Raw genomic sequence first — 21,063 nt, forward strand, 5'->3', positions numbered from 1 at the left:
GGTGCGTTCGGGGCTCAGGGTGAAAAATTTTGAACCCCGATCTCAATCGGGGTTGTATCGGAGTGCCTAATCGGGGATGCAACCCCGATTGATTGGGGAGTTCGCCCCGGTTGCCCCGTTAAAAACCCGACTCAACTTCGTAGTTTGGAATTCAGGCGCCATTTTTGCAAAAGGCGTTGGGGCAAGGGGGTCAACCTCGATTTTTGCCCCACCCCGTCCCGGCTGACGAAGTGGCACCCCGATTCAGTCCCAATTGCGCTTTTCCGGGGCGGGGTGGTTAACCCGATTTTGGCTAATCGGGGCCGATCGCTAATCCCTGATTCCTCCACTATGGCTATTTTCCCTATGGCTATTTTCCTCCACTATGGCTATTTTCCCTCTCAGATAAGGGGTTCTTGCAGGGAATACTAGACAAAAAAACGAGGGTTTTTGGGTCGGGGTGGTCGGGGCGTAAGACTGATTTTCCACCCATGAGAGCACCTCTTGCGGGTGTGTTGTTTCACTCCACACAGAAACGGAAAATCACTTTAACGCCCCGACCACCCCGACCCTCGTTTTGTTGTATAGTATTCCCCGCAAGAGGTTACTCCTTTTTTGAGAGGAAAAATAGCCATAGTTGAGGAACCAGAGGTTTTTGACTCTGTATGAAGTTAAAAAATGCCATTTTCATGCAAAATTTGAAAATCTAAATTTTTTTACTAAAAAATGCAAGTTTTCAACAGTTTTTCGGAAATCTGGAAACAGGTTTTTCAAGTTTTTTATAAACGTTTTCAGGTTTTCGCTATTTTCAAAGTGGCACCACTGTGCACAAGTCAGATTGTCATTTGAATTCGGGCTTTCGTCGCTACAACATGTAAGTAAGCATTTGATAGAATTGTACGGTTTTGCTTCTAAAATTCTAGTTCTGTTTTAATTTCTTCCGTTAGATCAGTATATAAAGTTATAAATCAGAATGGTTATAGTTTCCCAAAACCAAGTACACGGCGTTTGTTAAAATTGTCATTTGACAATTGATTTGCAACATATGTAGTCATGGTTTAAGTGGATTTTCGGTTTTTAGATGAGATGGTCGATATTGAATTATAATTTAAACTTAGATTATTGATATGGGAAGAAATTTCCTTCCTTCGTTCAACAATTCTAACGAACGTTAACGAGTAGGATGATTGTGGATAACTTGGCTGGCATTTCATTGTGCCTATGCATTACAATTATTATGCATAGTATAATAGTTTATACTATGCTACTGGATTGTTATCCTTCTGTCCATGAGGCTGGATCTGGAGGACAATTCATGGTGGTTGGTTTGTTCGACATTGAGTAAATTGAGGGTTTGTGATTGAATTATGTTTTTCTAGGGTTAATCCTCCATTGCACTAGCATTTGCATGTGCGTCCTGATCAGTAGTTCATGGTGTTTTAAGGTGACTGGTTTGGAAACACGTTAGATCACTTCATTGTCAATCAGACTGGTGGCATGCTGTCTAATGAAAGCTGTGCTTTCTATATATTAAAGGTGCCATTATGCATTTGCAATAGTTTTTCTTTTAAACACGTGATGACTAACTAGGATTACAATGACAGGGTAAAAGATAATGATTTCAACCATAAATCGCAAATGTTCTGAGAACTGTTCTGTTCCACACATCTGTTATTCTTGTCAGATTTTAAAATATTTTTGCAATTGTCAAGTAGGTTGGGTGAAGGAGGTACATGGTAGTTAAGCTCCAGTTTTTCACTATGATTTTGGTGAATTTGGTGAAGGTGAGATATTTTTTGATTTCTTATAATCACTGTTCATATTGCTTTTTGTTATGTTTGACATAGTGGCAGTAGACTACCAATTGAGACCGCAGGGAGATGAAAAATGTTGTGTTCATCCTAATTCTGCAGGCACCAGAGGTATAAGCTCTTGCAAATTTATCATTTCTGTTTGATATAGGATTTTCTATGATATATCATACTAAGAAACTGAAATGCTTGAGGGTTTAGCATTGACACCTGGTGTATTTCAGAGGTTAATTTTTCCTGTAGACGGTGGTCAATTGAACTGCGTCTTGTCATCGTTCTCTTTTCCGATGAGTGGTTTGCAGTCCAGTTGTTTCAGTGCGAGCATGTTGCGTTTCTTTTAAGAGATGAATGTGTATTTCCCGTGTTTCTGATTGACTTGAAGAGTCACTCAAGTACCTGATTTTCAAACGTAGAGCATTGTTATTGGATGTTATTGTCGTTGATACTCATTTGGGTTTTCTATTCTCATCTTAGGTGCTCTTGTATCAGGAGTTGATGGTCGAATTGGGACGTTATTAACGCGGGGCTAGCATGTTCGACGTCTTCTACTGTTGGATCATGGTAATTAAGCTACTTTGCAAAACGATAATAGGGTGTTTTATCCGTAATGATGAAAACGAGTTACCGTTTGATATTCTTGAAAATATTCTTTTGGCTGTAAATTTCTGACAATCTATAATCTTACCTTGATCTCATAGAAAATGACTGGTTTGGTTAACAAACTGAATGTTTTGGTTTAGGGTGTCCTTGGTGTGGCCGGCTTTCCAGCTGGGAATTTTTGCTCGTTTCTTCGCTGTTACTGCCGTTATATACGGTTAGGTAAGAATTTGTTCAAGCGTGATAATTACTATGTGTGCTGATGACATCTACCTTAGGACACCGAAATATGTACCCTGATTACTGCTTGACTCTGAATTGGCTTCAGTTTGATCTAATTGGGACTGTTTGGTTGAGTTGTTGATAGTTTGGTTTGCTACTTACAGATATATTGGCGTGGAATTTTCGGTATTGGTTGGTTAAATCCATTGGATCATTCAGTTTAGTTGCCATTCTTCGTTCTACTTACTTTAAAGGTTGGGTACAGCAGTTCTAATTAGAAAAATTGTTTTTATGCATGGTTCTCCCTTGTGTATCTTAACTTTTTTTTTCTTTTCATTGTTTAGAAATGGATGGTGGTTTTGTATTGTTGGGTTGCAACACCTTCGCTTAAGGTGGGGATCGTTATTTCTACGGGTATTTTTCTTGAAATGATGAGACAGCTTTCGAAGCATTTCCTGAAATCATTGTTGAATATTACTGCCTTCCTTTTGATCGTTTGTTTTCCTCCCTCATTCATCAGGTTATTTGCGAGCGGGTTATTTATGCTGTTATATTTCTTTTCAGATTTCCGCCTGACTTGTGTCTTGATCCCTGGTAAAATTTGCAGTTCGTTGCAGTGGGTTTACCATTGAGAGGTAAATATATTTCGTGTGCAGGTTGTTTTTATTTCTATGATGAATTTATTTCCCGTGTTTCTGATTAAAATGACGATTCATTAAGAGTTTCTGATTTTAAACGTTAAGATTTATGATTGACTGTTGGGGTCACATAAACTAATTTTGGCTCATTTCCATTTTAGATGGTTTTTTGTCAGCGATTATTTCTAATTGGGATAATATTGGCGCGGCGATAACATATTCGATGTCTTCTACTATGGGATTATGGTAATTAAGCTGCAGTGCGGTAGTTGCTTTTTTCCCGTAATGATGAAAACGAGTTACCGTTTGATATTCTTGAAAATATTCTTTTGGCTGAAAATTTCTGACAATCTACATTCTTACCTTAATCTCTTAATATGTGATGGACTTAGTTAACAAACTGAATGTGGTGTTTTCAGGGTGCTTTTGGTGGGGCCGGTTTGCTAGCTGGAATCTTTTCTTCGCTGGTTTTACCGTTAGATAGGGTAATGGTTGGCAAATCTTAATGGATGATCCAGTTTTGTGGCTGTTCTGTGCTCTACAGGTGAGCTAACAAATTATTTATGGCTTAATTATTGTAGATTAGTCACCAAAGTCGGATACACATCTGAGTGGGATAGTTTTTTTGTTTTTTTTTTGTACAGTTTTCCTTTAAATATCAGATCTATCCCTTCAAAGAACTGGTTTTATGAGGAAAATTTATAGTTTTTCTTTTGCACAGTTTTTCCGTTGTGTATTTAGCATCTGACATCTTTTTCATTGTTTAGCATCTGTTGGTGGTGCGTTTTTCTTGTATTGTTAACACCCTGAGTTAGCGAAAGGTGAGCAGTGTTTATTACTTTGGTGATATTTCTTGAAATGATGAGAAAACTTTCAAATCATTTTCCTGAAATCATTGTTGAATACAACTGCCTTCCTTTTGATCGTTTTTTTTTCTCCCCATTTAATAAAATTGTTTGCGAGCGTATTTTCTATCCTATTATATTTCTTTTCAGATATCCGCTCAGATTTGGTTTGGATACAAGGTAAAAATTGCAGTTCGTTGCTGTAGTTTTGTGGCTGTGAGGTAAATATATTACGTATGCAGCTGTCTTGTAGTTCTTTAATGAATAAATTTCCCGTGTTTCTGATAAACATGAAGATTCACTCGAGTCTCTGATTTTCAAACGTTTAGCATTAAGATTGACAGTCAAAGTTATATAAACTAATTTTTGGTTTTATCCATTTAAGGTGGTTTGTGTCGGCAATTATGGTTGATTTATTGGAAATCGGTGTGATGTTATGTTCAACGTCTTTTACAATGGGATTGTGGTAATGAAACTGCAATGCGGTAATGTATATTATCCGTAATGATGAAAATGAGTTACCGTTTGATGATCGTGAAACTATTATTTTGGCTGTAAATTACTGACATCTACAATCTTAACTTAATCTCTTATTATAAGATTGACTTAGTTAACCAACTGACTTGGATGTTTTCAGGGTGCTTTTGGTATGGCCGGTTTTCCAGCTGGAATTTTTTCTTCGATTTTTCGCTGGCGCTACTGTTACATACGGCTATACTTGAGATTGGTTAGTGAAACCCAATGGATGATCCAGTTTTATGGCCGTTCTGCGGTCTACAGGTGAGATAGTAAATTAATTATGGCTTAATTGTTGTAGTGTCTGAGACATAGGGTTTTCTTTGAGCTTTCCTAGTGCTACAGGATTTTATACATTAAAGGGGCTTTTTATGCTTGTTTCCATAATGGGTATGGTTTTCTATCAACTAAGTTGGGTCCATTTTCTTGTACATAGTTTTCCGTCGTATAAGTAGTGTAAACAGTATTTTCATTCTTTATATATAACGTACGTTTAGGTATAACCTGTTGTAGCACTTTTTGCTTGCGCAATTTTCCCCCTTCCTATTGATCACGTTGTTTGAAGGTGTGTTGTGTGTATCTGCAATATTTGATATTCCTTGAAAATGGCAAATTTTGTGACAATCGAGTCTGGTTTCAAATAAATAAAACATTCATACGGAAAATTATAATATTTGACAGTTTTTTTTAAACCATGGTTAGACAAGAAAACTATAAATTTAATCGAAATCAACGTTCAATTTGGATTATGCCTTATGCTTTTTGTCGAATTTCATAAGATGTCGTTTTTCGCAGAATTTGACAAAAGTGGGAAGACAATACCCTTCCCACTTTTCCATTTTTGGCCAAATTTCAGCTTTTGCTAGATATACATGATTTCAATTCAGGATTGAATGGTAATCACGGAAATCAAGTTTTGTTTCTAATTAGCCTTAAGTTTTTGATTAAAACTTGAAAAACAAAGTCTAATGGGAATTCCGCGAACACGGGAGCTGTTGACTTTTCAGGGCAAATTTTTTTGTACAAAAATCGATTTCCATGATTATCATTCAATTATGAATTCAGTTAGTTTGACGCTTGCACCATACTTCAACCTGGGTTTCTTTTGAATTTGATGGAGATGCATTTCATCATATAAATCTCAAAACAATAAACGCCTACGTAATTACGACTTCGAGCGCTAGATGGTCATGAGTACAAAAAAACAAAACAAAAGACGGAATGGATAAATTATTATTATTATTTTTTTATCGTGGCGAAACCGGTTGCCATATATACCTTCGGATTGTAAAGTTTTGATAGCTTTTCAAGCACTTTCCTAGAAATGTTGGTAAGCACAAATTGAACGTTTCTGGTTTTTCGTACTTCTGGCTTATAGCACAGTTTCCAGTAAAGGGTAATTCTGTGTCAATATTGACTAATTCTTTTATAAATTTAAATAGAAAGATTACAGAGTGAAGCAAAGCATATTTACTGAGAGGAAAAACAAGGTCAACTTAATGGTTATACAAAAAGAATATTGCCTGGATGAGCAAGTTTACTGTATCTGCTGTAGCTCAGACGGACCCATGGACCCACTACTGTGGTGAATGCATTCCTTTTTATTATGTAAATAACTGCAACAAGTGTGACTTAATGATGACCATGCCAGCTGTGTTAGTACTGAATCTATCTCATTTTTGGCCCCTAGGTGTCTTGTATTAAATTTTGTCTTTGACAGTAAAGTAAGAAGAGGAAATTGTTGGAAAACCCATCTTGAATGAAGCCAAATATTCCTATGTTGATGTTTGAGAGCCCAGCCTGTGAAATAATAATACTCCCTGATCTAGCTAGTAAGCCATCTTGACATTTGAAAAACAAAAAGATACACACTTAAGATTGGCTTAAATATTCTTCGTTTCTTAATATATATTTAACACCAGGACAAGGCAAGAAGAAGACATTGTTCCTTTGCTACTTCTGGGGACCACCATAACAGCCAACAGCACATCACAGCACCAGAATACAGAAGAGTCCTGTTTTGTACTTTTGACATATTGCTTCAATGGAGTTAGTACGGGAAAACAACACTGACAGGCCATAGTTAAAAGCTGTAAGTTTGATCATGAATAATGAATGCCACCTGAATGCCAATTTTTATAGTAATCGTTAGCTTTTCGATAGAGATTTTCGAAATTTCTTCTCCCGTTCTCACTTCTGAGATAGACTACTGATCATCTTGATAAATTTTAATTTTGGTTTTAGAAAAACCGGGCTTTTGTATTAGAACATGAATATTTCATTAGCATCTCGAAAATCTTATTTGTTTTGTTTTAATATTTGAAGTTTCGTAAATATTGCCTACTTTTGATGTACATCTGAAAAATTTTCAGTCAATTGTCAAATAGTAATAAGTGAACAAAAATGAGTGAAAAAACTGTTTGTTTTCTATTTCCAGTCTCAAGATTCTATGTTTTACCTCCGTCGCCTTGCCCGTCGCCTTGTCCGTCGCCTTGCCCGTCGCCTTGTCCGTCGCCTTGTCCGTCGCCTTGCCCGTCGTCTCGTCCGTCGCCTTGCCCGTCGTCTCGTTTGTCGCCTTGCCCGTTGTCTTTCCCGCCGCCAGCCTTCGCTTCGCCCGTCACCCCGCCTTCGTCTCGTGACCGCCCTGTCTTCAGTTCGGCCGTCGCCAACCCGTCTCCACTTCGCCCGTCGCCACCCCGTCTCCACTTCACCCGTTGCCCCGTCTTCGCCCTATGGTCGCCCCGTCACCGCCTCGTATTTGTGGTATCGTTGTATTTTTTAATGTGTAATTGTGTAGTATTAATTAACCCGTTGGCTGCCACCCACTTTGATCCCCTTTTTTTAAAAAAGCTTGTTAGGGTCCGGCAGCGCTGTTCTGCCCAATGGTCTATATGCCATGGGTGGGACAGTTGCACAAGCCGTGTGGCTCAAAGTCGATCGTCGAGGCAATGCACCAGTAGGGACTTCCCCCCTTGTCGATGTGGTGTTGGTTGCCTGGGGTGTGCATTCCCATAACGGCTTCCATCATCATATCAGCCCGGACTTGTTTTCGGACAAGTCCCCCTTGGTCGCTATCCTTTCGATAGCGATGTAGCTACTGTAGATTTAGTGGCGTGGCAGCCAACGGGTTAGTTTTATTTATGTATGTTTTGTATTGTGTTGTATTGTAAAATGTAAAAATTTTGTGGTGGATTTGTGGGTGGATGGAGGGACAATAAATACTTTATTTTATTTATCGATTTTGTATGCATTTTTCGTGTAGAAGTTGGGTTGGGGATCGAACCCTTGACCTGCGGAACCTTAATCCAATGCTTTGCCACTACGCCATCTTTAACGTGCTAGTAATAGAAATTTATTCCTTAATGACCTTGTTTGTTGTGCATAAGTAGATATGCCAACAAATGTCGACTATAACTTGTATAGTCAAAAGTGGCACAATGGTAAAGTGCTTGTCTGGGAAACAAAATGTCTGAGGTTCGATACTCAGCAATGAGCAGGTTATTTCTGCAATACCTGCTGTATGTGTTTCGTAAATTGTATCGATAAGTAAGAGTTTCCCAAACAATACGAAAAAAATTAGACAAAGAAAAATTTTTGATAAAGTTCCCGAATTTTATTATTATTTTTGTATTGTTTGTACGATAGATGTACACAAAAAATTGCACTGAATTGAACCACCGGGGAGATTACCCGGTGCGTGGCTAAGAGAAGCCGGAAAAGGATGGAAGGTTTCGGACAAGTTTTTACGTGAGCGATTAACCGTTAATTCGGATTTGTGGGTAGCCTCTTCGCCCTCCAATGATATCTCAGAACTTGAGGACCCCCACGTCCCCTTTCCGGACAGCGCACTCACAACCTTTACTGCTGATCACAGTAGGGGCATGACCCCCTACGGGCTTATCATAAGTCAAGGGGAAACGGGGCCACAGAAAAGAAGGGAGCCCAGATATGCACTTAATTTTTTTGTGTAAAAATACCAAAACACGTGGGAAAATAAAAGAATCTGGAAACCTTCGGTCCCTCCTCCAACGAATTTCAGTTACTGTTTACACCTGACCTCCATCAATATCCTCTGTCGATTGACTACGATTATAATCTACACAAGTGAAATAAACATAAGTAAAACATTCTTGCTGATAAACTTCTTAAAGATAGTAAAATACCTTGTACAGTATCCACCACCGACTCCTTCATACAGACACTGATGAAGGCATCAACGGTATTAGTGGACTTGGATCAAATAAATAAGGGGCCATATTTAATCCGCGGGGAAATACAGCGAATGCGTGAAGCTTGTCTCGTATCGACAATTTGTAAAAACGCTTTAAATAGATGACTTCCGAACGATCACACATTTTTGGTTGCTCTAACACGCTCTTCAATTGTAACACAATACCTAAATGTTGTAAAAATGTTAAAACCTTGCAAGTAAATATTAAGAAAAAAATAGTATCGTGCAACCTAATATTCAATAAGGCTTAAGATTTCAAGGCAATCTTTTAGCCGACGACTTGCTCTTTTTACCCGCTGTCATGACATAAGCTTCGGCATCGTATCTAACTTCCTTAACAGCCAGTTTAAACTCCCAAGATAGGAAACTTTTTTCTGTAAAATTAAACAAATTTTAATAAAAGTAATATTATATATGGGAACATCAGAGTTACCAGCAAGGCAACTGGCCTGCAATTTACCTTAATTTTGCCAAAACTTGATTTTACGTTCAGGTTGATCAAATGCAGAGAAAAAAGCTGTCTAGATCGCGAAGCCTTCGTAACAGAACATTTTACTTCGATCTCCATACGAGGCAGATCGTTTTCGTTATAGATAGAAATCGTGTCATAGACATTAGCAAACAATGATTAAAATTTTAAAATTTCACATCTTTTAAACTTTTTTTTTCTCCGGATAGAGAATAAATCACATGGCTTGGGGTTTTATACTATGAAAGACCTACTCCAATATACACACAAAATGCAATTGTAAAATATCCAGTGTGTAAATTGTAGTAAACTTATGACAGAATAAAACCCTAAGGTGTGTGAGATTTGGATAGTTTACAAGATGTGAAATTAAAAAAAAAAAATCATTCTTGTTCGCAAAATAATTCCTCTTTTCCCGTTTCTTAGGCTTCGTCGTTAGGTCTCGTCCGGTTTGAATTTCACTTGTCCCAAGACTGAAAAAAGTGGCTCTGAGTGATCCGTTGCGCTCTACCAGCATTTAAAAACACAAACTTTCAATTAGTTTCAATGAAATACATTTAAATTGAATTAAATACATACGCATAGAAACATTTTCGAACGTGAGACTGTTTCTGTTGGAATGAACTTCGAATCAATGGAATAGAGGTGAAATAGTAGAATGGAAGAAGATTGCAGAGGGCTATTGTCGTCCGTTACTACGATACAGATATTGCTGAAATTCTTGCGTGGGCTGTGATAGTGATTGAATACATCTGTCAAACTATACTCTGCAGTATAGGAAATGTAACAACAAAGCAAGGATGATTAAAAAATGCGGAATTAGCCCAGTCGGCATCCTAAAAAAATTCTAACGGAAAATGTTATTATCTTATACGAATTCTGTTTCCTTTAGCTTACATTACACTGTGACCCGTGTACTGTGATTTTCCGTCCCAGTAGTGATTGCTTTTCCCGGGTATCATCAAGTGATGTCCTCTTAATAAATCGTTACCAAGGTTACAGGAAAATTAGGGTAAATACTATAAGATAATAAGTTGTTGAAGTTATATAATACAAGTCTGAATGACTGATGTATACGCATTAACAATATTACTCACCTTAAAGAAATGTGAAAAAAGATATTTCAAAAGGAACGCACAATATGGCATCACCATTTAATAATTTTGACTCTAATGGTTCTTCTTCATTGCAACCAGAAAGGCAAGTCAGCTGACATATGGTTTTCACATAAAAGGAATACAGTACAGTACATGGAGGTGGATGCCTGATGACCATGTTAACCTCTTCATCTGTAAGGAGATATATCAAAATAAACACACAATATGGTATCTTCTTTTAATACTTTCAACTAATGATTCTTCTTCATTGCAACCAGGAAGGTAAGTCGGCTGACATATGGATTTTGGATAAATGGAGTACAGTACAATACATGGAGGTGGAAGCTTGATGACCATATTAACCTATGTCACCTGTAAGGAATCTTTGGATTCCGTAATGTTGCGCAATAGATAGTTCTCATCTTTTCACTGAGAACAGATTTCTTTTTTAAGTTCCAAATCTGCGTGAACAAAATGCCCATTATGTCAGACCTTTTCCATGTCTCACATTTGGCCTTTTTTACTCATCCTCTAGAGAAAAAAAGTATGCAAATAGGGCAAATTAATGATAATTATGGGATATTAGTGTACCATTTTCCTGTCAAGCTTTCCATACTGTATAGGTGTTTGTGAAGAATCATGGTTGTACTAAATATCAAGTTTTGTGCTACAACCTGAATATCTGCCCGTTGTTGTATTTGCTGAGGGCTCCCTATCCCGAAACCAATCCTTCCTCGCAAATACTTTTATCTATTAGAAGAATATAAAATATAATTAAAGTTATGTACGAGATTTCGGATGTCAAATGTATACAAAAGAACAGTAACGAATACTGAGTTGCTAGGAAGTAGGAATCTGCATTATCTCACACTGACCCCTCTGACAGACTGTTGGCTGTTCTGCTGTTACCAATCGAAGGCTCAATTAACTATGTTAATCGATCCATGTCACCAACATTTCCTACACAAATCTTTCGGTTGTTGCAAAGACAAATGAAACAAAGGAAATTAAATTTCGATAGTGAATTTTTTTTCGTGTCCAACAACGACTTAAAAAGAAGAGCCAAAAGGTCACACCTATTACCCCCAGAATTCTGGGGGCCTCTAGCGACCTAAAATGCTATTACCCCCCAGAATTATGGGGGTCTCCAGTGTTTGCTAATGCTATTGCCCCCTAGAATTCAGCGCAGCCGTAACCTCTGTATATAGTTAATCTTAGTTTGCGCAATTTTAAATACCTAACTAAAAACAGAAACAAATTAAGTAAATTTTGAAAAAATAAACAATCCTGACAGCACGCTTCGTGTGTACTGAGCGGCCAAAATAGCACGTTCATTGTGGAACGGCTAACATTTAATTTTAAACATTTACAGGTAAAGAGCTAAACATTTTTTTACCTGCATGATTGTGAGAAGCATTTCAGCAGTTAAATTAGCAAAGTAAGGAATGTTGAATCGTAAAAGATTGGCAGGTACAAGGTATCGACAATGCAATGTTTTCAATTGACCCAATCTTTCCTATCTTTGCAATCTGCCTTGTTGTCTCAACCTTCTCGAAAAAAATTTATTTTAAAAAATACACTAAGGCATCATGAAGTTGGACGAAAGAAAATGTAAAAAAAAACAGCAAAAAAACAAGAAAATTAACAGCAAACACTAGTGCCCCCCTGGATTCTGGGTGGCAATAGCATTCTTGGGCGCTGGAGGCACCAAGAATTCTGGGGGGCAATAGATTTTACCGAGCCAAAAACTGTGTATGTGTGTGTTTATTTGTTGTTTTATTTTTTGGTTTTTTTTTTTTTAAGTGGACATAACAAACTGCACAAGATTTAGGTTGAAAACTGAAAGAGTGTCACGAAAACTAAGTTTGTTTTCACATTGGATATTACAGATTACGGATTATTGAAAAAGGAATGAACAAATATGTTGCGCTACAGTCAATTAAATTTCGATTGTTAAAAAACGGCTGATTTGAAGAGAAAACGAATAAGTTTTTCGAAATCAGCGTTAAATTATTATTTTAATGTGTGATTTTCATAGAATTCCAAGAGATGTGGTTTTTGACTTACCACTTTTTCATTTTTTGACAAATTCTAGATATAATTTTAAATACATGTTTTCGATTTGAAATGTAACGAGGATGACGAAAACATACTTCGTTTTTACGGGGGACCTATGGTTTTTTTAATAAATATAAAAAACGATGACGACCCGGTTTACTACCGGAACATACTGGCGCGACATAACTAAAATTAGCTTTTAATAGGATTTATTTTTTGGCTGTCGTACCAGAAGCTTTCGGTAATAAGTAGCGGTCTCAGGTAATGGAGATCGAGCCCTAGCTATGACGCTTTTCTACCCTGTTTCTTCAAATCCACTGAACACTTTTAACAGTTTTTATCCAAATTAACGTAATGTTCCCAGAATGATCGAAATCTTTTCCTATTGAATAGAAAAGTGTTACGTAGATAATTCATAGTTACAAAACAGCTTCATTTATACTTACAAGTCCATTTTAAGAAGATGAATTTGGTTTTGAAAGGTTAATGAATAGGAATCCAGTCAATGTAACATCATTAACATCTGCAACATCAACCTTGAAGCTCATTCTAAAACAAAAATTTCAAATAGATAACCAAATAGCAAACTGAGAATGAATAGGGATAATATTTGCTGGGTTGTGCATGTGACAGTAGTATGTTTAAAGTAAAATGTTAGACAAGCTGTTATTTGCAATTATGCAACCATTCACTCATCACATGCATCATGCAATGTTTTTTTTTTTTTTTTACTATAACAAACAGAAAAAAATATATATATTTACCATTCTGAGAAAGCATCAACTTCCAAAGTGTTCCAAAGTTATAATTTATTTAGTACTTTGCCCCAACAAGGAACCTTTTCAGATCCTGTATTATTAAACTGATTGCAAATGTAAACATTATATACATGTTTATTCTTACAGATGAATTAATCTTATTATAACTTTCCATTTTTGATAAAGGCATTCCCAGTATGATCAAAATCCTTCCCTATTGAATAGAAATGTGTTACATGAATTATGCGTAGGTAGAAAAAGGCTTCAATTTTACTTACATCAAGTCCTTTTGAAAAAGATGAATTTGGCTTGAAAGGTTATTCTGCAATGTCAACTTTGATCGAAGCTCATTCTGAAATGTCAATTTCAAACACATAACCAAATAGTAACTAGGCAGAATAAAGTATATTGACCATGAGTTAAATGTAATAGAGTTATGTTTAAAGTACATGTAAATCAAGCTGTCATTTGTAATTAAGCCACCATTCACTCATCACATCACATGTATCCAGCATGCTCTGCATGAAGCATGAAAAAATATATTTACCATACTAGGAAAGCATCAACTTGCAATCATAGACAACGAAGTGGAAGACCGCTAACGCCTATATCCCCCTGTACCTCCCGTCCTCTCAGCCTTATGGCCCCCTTCGTGGTCTTCCACTTCGTTGTCTATGGTTGTAGTAAGGCAATGACTGGTTTGAAAAGAAAAGGCACTTTACTAGACTAAATACGAATACTGTCAATCCGATGCTGGACCTTCATTGAAAAATTTTACAAATTATGAGCAACTTCTTAATTATCATGAGTTGACAGTTCAAAACAAGTCAATAGCCATTATGGCAACATGACCAACAAAATCAACTTCTTCTGCTTCCTAAAAGAAATGGGAAAAAAACGAAAAATAATTCGAGATAAAACTGGAAAATTCAACGTGACAAGGTTGTCATTTTTTTTAAATTGTTTCTGGCGTCATCGTCAATTTTCCGATCACCATATTCACCAAAGCAAGTTTTTAATAGAGTTTATTACTTAAAAAATTGACAAAAAATAAAACTAGTGGCGGTGATACTGAATATTTTAAGTTACGCAATATAGAACTGCAATTTTTGGACGAATTCATGTACTACATAAGTTCTCAGGTTAAACTCTACAAAACCCTGTGTAAATATTTTTTAATCAAAGGAAACTCATAAGCAAATTTTATTATAAACATTGAAAGAAATAGTATTGTGAGTAATTAAACAAGGCATGAAGCATTTGAGGAGCTGCGACCTGCGAGTTGCTTTGTCATTCCACAGTTTCATTCCTTCAAGTTGTAGAGCATCGTCTGCAAATTCCAGTATGTCCATGTTCATGGTTGCATAAAGTGCTGTTACCAGAGTAGCGCTGGATGCAGCTATGGAACCCAGGTACATTTAGTAAATTATAAACTTTTATCCAGCTTCATCAAGGTAACAATTATTCTATGATTATCCAGGCCTACGTGATCGTCACGTATTCGAGAACTGCATCTCACCAGCAGAAAATGAGACATCCCTTTGTGACGCCACGTGCGAGGAGTATTCGGAAACAACGGACAAAACTACCCTAAGATTTTCATCCGTGTGAAAGGAATGTCGATCAAGAACTTCTAAAAGGTAAGACATGGAAATGTATGTTTATTCACGTGTTAGGTATTTAGTCAGTTACCACTCTGAAAGTTTTGTGTGAGGATTTTCGCTTTTTGTTTTTGAATCTCGAAAGTTCCACGACTTATTTTTAAAGACAGATTAATAGGCTTCTTGTAGTATTTTTATGTAGAAATGTGTGGCTTTTCCATGAACGATACAGCTGAAATGTTTCCTGGTTTGTCACTCCAGCGAATGTGTGCGAGTTTTTGGGATTTCCGAATGCGAACAACCTGTTTTGTTAGAATTAGGCCGAATTTGAAATCACCAAACGGCGTTCCCCTGACACCAAAAGAAATGGCACAACAAGACCAACTGGTTAGTTCCCCAACACTATTGATGAAATATTCGTTTCTTTTTAAGCTGTTAATCAATCTTGAACATCTTCATCCATACTGATTCACTTCTTTTGCGTTTCAACATCCATTTTGTTTCTCTACTTTTCTGTGGAGGATGGGAGTGAATGTTTTAGGCGGAACTTTTTTGGGATGCATTGTTCGATCGGCGGTTTGTCTTAACAGAAATTCCAAAGAATTGATACGTAAAAAAAAAACAAGAATCATAAAAGCTGCCAAGTAAACAAAGGAACTTTTCCATCTCAATCATTCGTCGTTGTCAATTACTTTTAGGGCTGCGATGAATTGTGTATTCTTTTGAGTGATGGATTCATACAATTTTCCCATTCAGGTTCGGTCAATAAAAAACAAACAAAAAAATAATTGTTTTTGGCCGACGTTTTTTAAAGCAATTTGGATTTAACCCGTGGCAAAAGACGTGACAAGACTTGCATCTCCCACAGACAGACAGGGCCATATTTCCCCGTGGGGGATATAGCGTTGTTCCACGATTAATTTTTACGTTTTTATTCCACACAAGCAAAGGCACTCCTTTGCTTTTCTGTATGTGGCTGTTTGTAGAACACAGCGTTTGTTTTACTTGTTGAAACTTCTACTTTTTGAATGTGATATTTTAAAGCTAAAATTTTTGAGGCATTGATTCACGAATATTCGATGTCAAGGACACATAGAGCTTTGAATGTACTTTTTTATGGCTAAAACATTAGTAAATAATTCATTTCGGGTTTTTTTTTTTTTGCTTTGATAATTGTTGCGCAACACATTTTGCACAAACTTTCTCAAATGGTATTCTACCATTCACTTCAAATTTTATCTTGTTGGACGTCATAAACCAACACTCCCCTTTTTGTATTGTCATTTGTTATTGACTGTATCTAGGTCGATGACAAATTGAATAGGTTGACACCTTGAATTTCATAGTTCTTTGCAGCTTGCAGCGTTCCACGAAATGTTTGTCTTTGGTTTCAATTTCTTATTAAAAAGGGAGCTGTGGTTCGTAAATAGTAGTAACTTACTAGAACTGCAATCAGTTTTATCCTTTTTTTGCTAGAAAAAAAGTGACAAACATGTGTTTTCTGTTGCCTTGTTGAATTTCCGGCGAAATGGCTGTCATTGTAGTTTGATTTTTTTTTCAAGAAATTTGTGTCTAGAACAAGTTTTTCATTAATCTGCCTAGCTTGCCGACCCCATTCTATTGTACTTGGAAATCTGGAAGCCATTTGACAATTGTCAGTCAAGCAAAATAATGTTGTGGAAGGCTATTGACGTCATAAAGCAACCCAATTTTTTCTTATTTTTAAAGCCATCAAGTTAAATAGAAATGTTGTGTTAACCTTTATTATTTTTTAACTTTATAACATTGTGCCTTACAACATTTTAGCGTACCATATAACCTTATTTTACTAACTAGCACGACGTGCTTAAATCCCGCGTCACGTAGACCATTGATGCAGGCGGGATTTTCTGATGATTAAACCGACAACAAATGTCTTGATCACGCCACCCTCCTTCGTTCTATTCTCAGCTAATGAGCTGGTTTTGTATTCCAGTGATAGTACCCTACTATATTGACGATAAATTATCCAGACTGAACAGGGAGATACGCGCGGAGGCAGTGACTTTGTGACCTCTTTCAATTTATTTATGAATAAGCATGAATGAAAAGCTCACGATGAATATATGTAGTCATAGTCAACGTGACATACATGCTTGTACATTTAATTAATAAATTGAGGGAGTTTTAATCGATTGTTTTTAATCGCCAGGTAGCATATTAAACGAGTATTTTTAACGTAATGAGAATGTGTGTATCATTTTTAAAAAATTCGAAACGTCTGTTGATTTGGATTGAAAGGACTCCATTAACTGCAATTGCCCCACTTATTTTTGCAACCAAGTGAGACGTTACAATGCGCGATCGTATTTCCACAATCGTTGTAAGCGGAGCAGCACAATCCACTGGGACACGAGCCATGAACCGGCCCGCATTGCGAGACTGCGGCTGCTGTTTGGCGGGTCCTAGCGTTTAAGGCGCCATTGCGAATGAGTTGGGCATCTGTAAATGTGAACGTGAAAAAACTCAATGGCGATTTTAAGAATTCAGGAGGAAACTGAGGTGGCTGAGTCGTAAAATTTTTAAAATTAAATCTTGATTTTGAGTTTGCGACTACGCGGTCAGGCTTAATTTTTAACTACCTGTGGTAATGATTGTCAAGATGGTCAAAAACAACAGAAATGCTGTGACCACTGGCTTCATGTTATTCACGATTTACGTGTTTGAATTCTGTGACTGTGTTATTTGGTGTTGCAATACGAACTGGGTGAATTGCGTGCTGGTCACAAGGTTTTATAAGGCCTACATCTTTTCTTTTACTTTCTATTCTTTTATGACTAAATGGAAAGCAGCCAATCGAGCAAATTCGTACAAAAGGTCGGGCTGGGTTTTACCTTTAAATTTTTTTATCGTTTATTGACCTATACCCGTCGGCAATCAATTTGAGAGAAGGCGAACGTAGACCACTTGGACCACTTGTTGATGAAATTGTGTACTCGTGATCGTCGTGTCTGGAAACCGGTTAGATGTGCTTGTTTTTTTTTCATTTTTTTTTTTTTTTCATTATTGTTATCTTCTTTTTTTTTTTTTTTAAGTTGATCTAACTATAGGGTCTGCATCACGATGAAAAATTGTCAAAAAACTTTTTTCTCCACAAATAACGTATTTTATTATAAATTCTTTGCGCATGTCTAGATACAATACCGGCTTGACATACATGCTTCTCTATCAGTAAATAAAGAATTTGACGTACCTCAGTAGCTTCAGGTACAAATATTCTTACTACAGGTATATCAGGTGAACATGTAAATTAAAATGAGTCTGGACACGCCTTCATTAGGTGCAATACGTTAGTCGATTGTAACAAGCATTATTTTGTTCTTCAAATCCCAGCGTCATTTCCTAATGGCAAACGCCCCACTTGTTTTTGCAACCGAGCGAGACGTTACAATGCGCAACCGAGTTTCCACATTCGTTGTACAGAGAGCAGCATAAGCCGGATTTACATTCTCCATGTGCTGGTCCACATTGATCGTTCCTCGATTGGCGAAAAACGACGTTCCAAAGACCATCCCGATCAGGTCGTGCCTCTGTAAATTTTGATTTTAAAAAGGGCATGCTTAAGAATCAAACTAAATGCGTCATAGATTAGTAAACTCTAACTAATGAAACCTGTTTTAAAGTTAAATCTTTTTGCCAATGAAGTGGTTAAAGAAAATTGAGATTTACCTGTTGATGAGATTGCAGAGAGTGCCAACACCAAAATGATTGTGGTAATAGCTGCCTTCATTTCTGCGCGTTGATTTGATATGCCGGACTTTTCTAAGAAGCGTGCTTGTGTTGGAATAGTATAACACTGAATGAATTCTCTGCCTGATCACAGGTTTTATACAAGGCCATTTTTGTACCATCCCTTAGGATTGTTTTTGGGGGGGAGAAAGGAGATAGCCGTAGGTACCTGCTTCAGGGGAACCGGTTGTTGTTGAAATGTCGTGCTCCTTTGATTTTGAATAATTTCTAACAGGTCTCAAGTAACGGATATTTTGAAAGAAAGGGCATCACCAAGTTTGTTGCTAACCTCCCTCTGGCGTGCTAAATTTTGTTGTTGATCGAATCAAATATGTCGACTGCTTTTTAATTGGTGAGTTTCATTTCAAAGGTGTTGCAGTGCACTAATTTGTGGGCTTAACGAATTTTTCTTATTCACGCTCAGGGAGTCACGTTTATTAATCCTTAAATGATGCATTTTACGCGCAGTTTCTCTTGGCAACACATCCCTAGCCACAAGCCGTTTCAATTTTTCAATGTAAAATATGGCAATTTTGTGACTGGTTGTTCAACCGTCTTGGAGAAGAGTTTAATGTATTTTTAAGTCAAGCGCACGCCTGGAGGAATTTTGAGCGGAACACGATTTTGTCTCGACACGCACCTGTTTGATTTAGTCGCTATGCGAAAACAACAAAAAAAAAAACGAGGAGATTAAGAACTTGATTTCCAGGGAATTTGGCCGCAAATCTGGTTCCTTCAACTCTGACGCAGTTGGGGGCAAAAAAAGGGGGAAATCTGGCTACTTGATCTTGCAAAAACAATTGCTTAACGTGTAGACCTGCGTCATACGAAATGGAATATCTTGGTTGGGGATGTCCCTTTTTTCGGATACGAGTAATCCGGTCCAACGTCACTCAATCCTGGGGGAAAGGGCTAAAGATAAATATATCCTCTTGGGTTCTATTTTTTTTTTTCTAGTTTTTTTAGTTTTTTAAAATGCAATTTAAGACGTTGTCTTCTCATTTGCCGACATACTGCTGGATAAAAAAAAAAAATTCTCTACCTCTGTCTGCCATTTGATCGGAGCTTTTAAGTGAAAAGAGCCGAATTCCCGGAATGGGCCTTTCAGTTCTTTTTTTCCCTTTTGGTGCGACGTTTCTCTAGTCTTTTACCTGAGGCTTGAATTGGCGCTTTTCTTTTTGACTCTTTGCATTTTGTTTTCTGGATTTTTCCATATTTAAAAAGTAACGGCCATTCACCCCGAAATGCCCCAAGTGAATGTCTCGTCTTCCGTCGCATCAGCTTTGATAAACTCAGTGATGCTACAAAACCTTAAGTTTAAAAAAATAAATAAATAAAAAAAAATATACGATGTCATGTGGCATGCGCGAGAGTGTTACGTCCTGCATGCGAATTCTTTTTTGTTGACAAGGTGTGATTTTTCTTAATTGACCGGAAGCAATTTTTCAGGGACGTGGGGTGATACAGAATGTAAACATGAGTTACTAGACACGTGAGACAAGTCATCGATCATAAATATGCATAGGACAATTGAAATGCGTAGTGTGGTTTTAGCAATTGTGTTGATTAACGTAACTTGCGCAATTTTTCTTTCACTTAAATTGAGCTTGTTTATATGAATTTAAAGGAAACTTGAAGAAAAAAATATCTTTGATTTGAAAACATCCTGGAGTAGACGTTTCGTTACATCCGTTTTGGGGTTTTATTTTTTCAGCAACCCGCGAACGTGGTTTCTTTTTGGAGAATAAGTTTATTTTCTCAATCGAAATAGGAAACGGACTTTGTAAAAAACTTTTTAAAGCCTGCAGCCGTTCCGATCGTGGCTGAATTGCTCCAGGAAATTACATTTTCAATTTAAAAGTTAGGTTCGTCTTACTTGTAAAGCTTGTTTTTTCTCTTCTGTTTCACTTCTACGGATTCTGCGGTTGTGTAGCAATATCCTGGTTTACACGGTGTTATTTAAAATGAGGTTGTAATACGCTTAATTGCAAGTCCCTAACAAGAAGAACCGGAATCAGATCCACTGCCAAAAGTTTCTTTTTATCGGAAAACTAAAACTGGTGATGGGCGTGGTTGAGATATCTTCCGAAACTTTGATAGTAATTCTAGATGCGTGTTAACATCTTTAACGAAAACATACTTGATTTGGTTGCTAGATAAATTTTTAAATGGGACACGAATTCTTCTTGGATTAATGGTTTTATTTATATTTTTGTAAATCAACTGACCATGTGAACAAGTCGTCTGGTTGCTAAACGCACAAGGCCTTTTGGTAGGCAACCTTTAAAAATTGTCGTTGATAAGACGGTAGTCCAATACCACGCGTATTGTATGGCTAGAAATGCAACATGTGCCATATACTGTTCGAAACAAATTGCGAAGTCTTCTAGGGTTTCAAATATCAAGGCCTGGTCTTCCACATTTCCTTCCTTTTAATCACGAGCTTTAACGGATGAAGCTATCAATATTAACC

At 37.0% G+C, this 21,063-nt stretch overlaps 2 protein-coding genes and 4 long non-coding RNA genes across 40 annotated transcripts in view; 3 read left to right on the forward strand and 3 right to left on the reverse strand.

Moving 5' to 3' along the window:
* The first annotated feature begins 779 nt into the window (after nucleotides 1-779).
* On the forward strand, nucleotides 780-5,273 carry LOC116928933. 21 transcript variants are annotated; one of them, XR_006650233.1, is made up of 15 exons: nucleotides 829-853; nucleotides 927-1,035; nucleotides 1,098-1,300; nucleotides 1,359-1,515; nucleotides 1,695-1,763; nucleotides 1,827-1,901; nucleotides 2,265-2,351; nucleotides 2,531-2,609; nucleotides 2,774-2,863; nucleotides 2,954-3,001; nucleotides 3,174-3,244; nucleotides 3,409-3,493; nucleotides 3,667-3,791; nucleotides 4,243-4,313; nucleotides 4,478-5,273. It is a non-coding gene; the product is annotated as an uncharacterized LOC116928933 (long non-coding RNA). The 21 variants fall into 21 exon arrangements; XR_006650235.1 differs by having other exon boundaries at nucleotides 843-857; XR_006650237.1 differs by lacking the exon at nucleotides 927-1,035 and having other exon boundaries at nucleotides 812-853; nucleotides 1,162-1,300.
* Nucleotides 5,274-5,569: 296 nt separating this feature from the next.
* On the forward strand, nucleotides 5,570-7,841 carry LOC123475277. 3 transcript variants are annotated; one of them, XR_006650253.1, is made up of 5 exons: nucleotides 5,570-5,938; nucleotides 6,051-6,216; nucleotides 6,299-6,440; nucleotides 6,531-6,700; nucleotides 6,761-7,016. It is a non-coding gene; the product is annotated as an uncharacterized LOC123475277 (long non-coding RNA). The 3 variants fall into 3 exon arrangements; XR_006650252.1 differs by lacking the exon at nucleotides 6,761-7,016 and adding an exon at nucleotides 7,046-7,841 and having other exon boundaries at nucleotides 5,573-5,938; XR_006650251.1 differs by having other exon boundaries at nucleotides 5,573-5,938; nucleotides 6,531-7,016.
* A 643-nt stretch (nucleotides 7,842-8,484) lies between these two features.
* On the reverse strand, nucleotides 8,485-11,961 carry LOC116928934. Of its 9 annotated transcripts, XR_006650059.1 has the most exons (11): nucleotides 11,219-11,957; nucleotides 10,997-11,155; nucleotides 10,778-10,936; nucleotides 10,651-10,696; nucleotides 10,406-10,597; nucleotides 10,206-10,327; nucleotides 9,888-10,144; nucleotides 9,300-9,815; nucleotides 9,070-9,213; nucleotides 8,772-9,004; nucleotides 8,485-8,704 (listed from the first exon to the last, which is right to left on the reverse strand). It is a non-coding gene; the product is annotated as an uncharacterized LOC116928934 (long non-coding RNA). The 9 variants fall into 9 exon arrangements; XR_006650058.1 differs by having other exon boundaries at nucleotides 10,406-10,696; nucleotides 11,219-11,959; XR_006650054.1 differs by having other exon boundaries at nucleotides 10,651-10,936; nucleotides 11,219-11,958.
* Nucleotides 11,962-12,151: 190 nt separating this feature from the next.
* LOC116928971 lies at nucleotides 12,152-14,159 on the reverse strand. 5 transcript variants are annotated; one of them, XR_006650074.1, is made up of 6 exons: nucleotides 13,944-14,159; nucleotides 13,671-13,739; nucleotides 13,500-13,573; nucleotides 13,228-13,435; nucleotides 12,910-13,012; nucleotides 12,152-12,845 (listed from the first exon to the last, which is right to left on the reverse strand). It is a non-coding gene; the product is annotated as an uncharacterized LOC116928971 (long non-coding RNA). The 5 variants fall into 5 exon arrangements; XR_006650075.1 differs by lacking the exon at nucleotides 13,671-13,739 and having other exon boundaries at nucleotides 13,228-13,301; nucleotides 13,367-13,435; nucleotides 13,769-14,156; XR_006650073.1 differs by lacking the exon at nucleotides 13,671-13,739 and having other exon boundaries at nucleotides 12,152-12,635; nucleotides 12,693-12,845; nucleotides 13,769-14,151.
* A 362-nt stretch (nucleotides 14,160-14,521) lies between these two features.
* The window catches only part of LOC116928944 (glucose dehydrogenase [FAD, quinone]), a 33,969-nt gene continuing 27,427 nt past the window's right edge, over nucleotides 14,522-21,063 (forward strand). The window contains exons 1-2 of the mRNA XM_032936081.2: nucleotides 14,522-14,633; nucleotides 14,702-14,861. The gene's annotated coding sequence lies outside the window, so the exon portion shown is untranslated. The remainder of the gene's footprint in view (nucleotides 14,634-14,701; nucleotides 14,862-21,063) is intronic.
* Nucleotides 17,945-18,692, reverse strand: LOC123475247. The gene is made up of 2 exons (XM_045177682.1): nucleotides 18,531-18,692; nucleotides 17,945-18,391 (listed from the first exon to the last, which is right to left on the reverse strand). Exons 1-2 carry the CDS (start codon nucleotides 18,589-18,591, stop codon nucleotides 18,204-18,206), a joined length of 249 nt encoding a protein of 82 aa, XP_045033617.1. The 5' UTR covers nucleotides 18,592-18,692; the 3' UTR covers nucleotides 17,945-18,203.

The sequence above is a fragment of the Daphnia magna genome, linkage group LG8 (genome assembly GCF_020631705.1).
Source record: "Daphnia magna isolate NIES linkage group LG8, ASM2063170v1.1, whole genome shotgun sequence".
NCBI classification, from domain to species: Eukaryota; Metazoa; Arthropoda; class Branchiopoda; order Diplostraca; family Daphniidae; genus Daphnia; species Daphnia magna.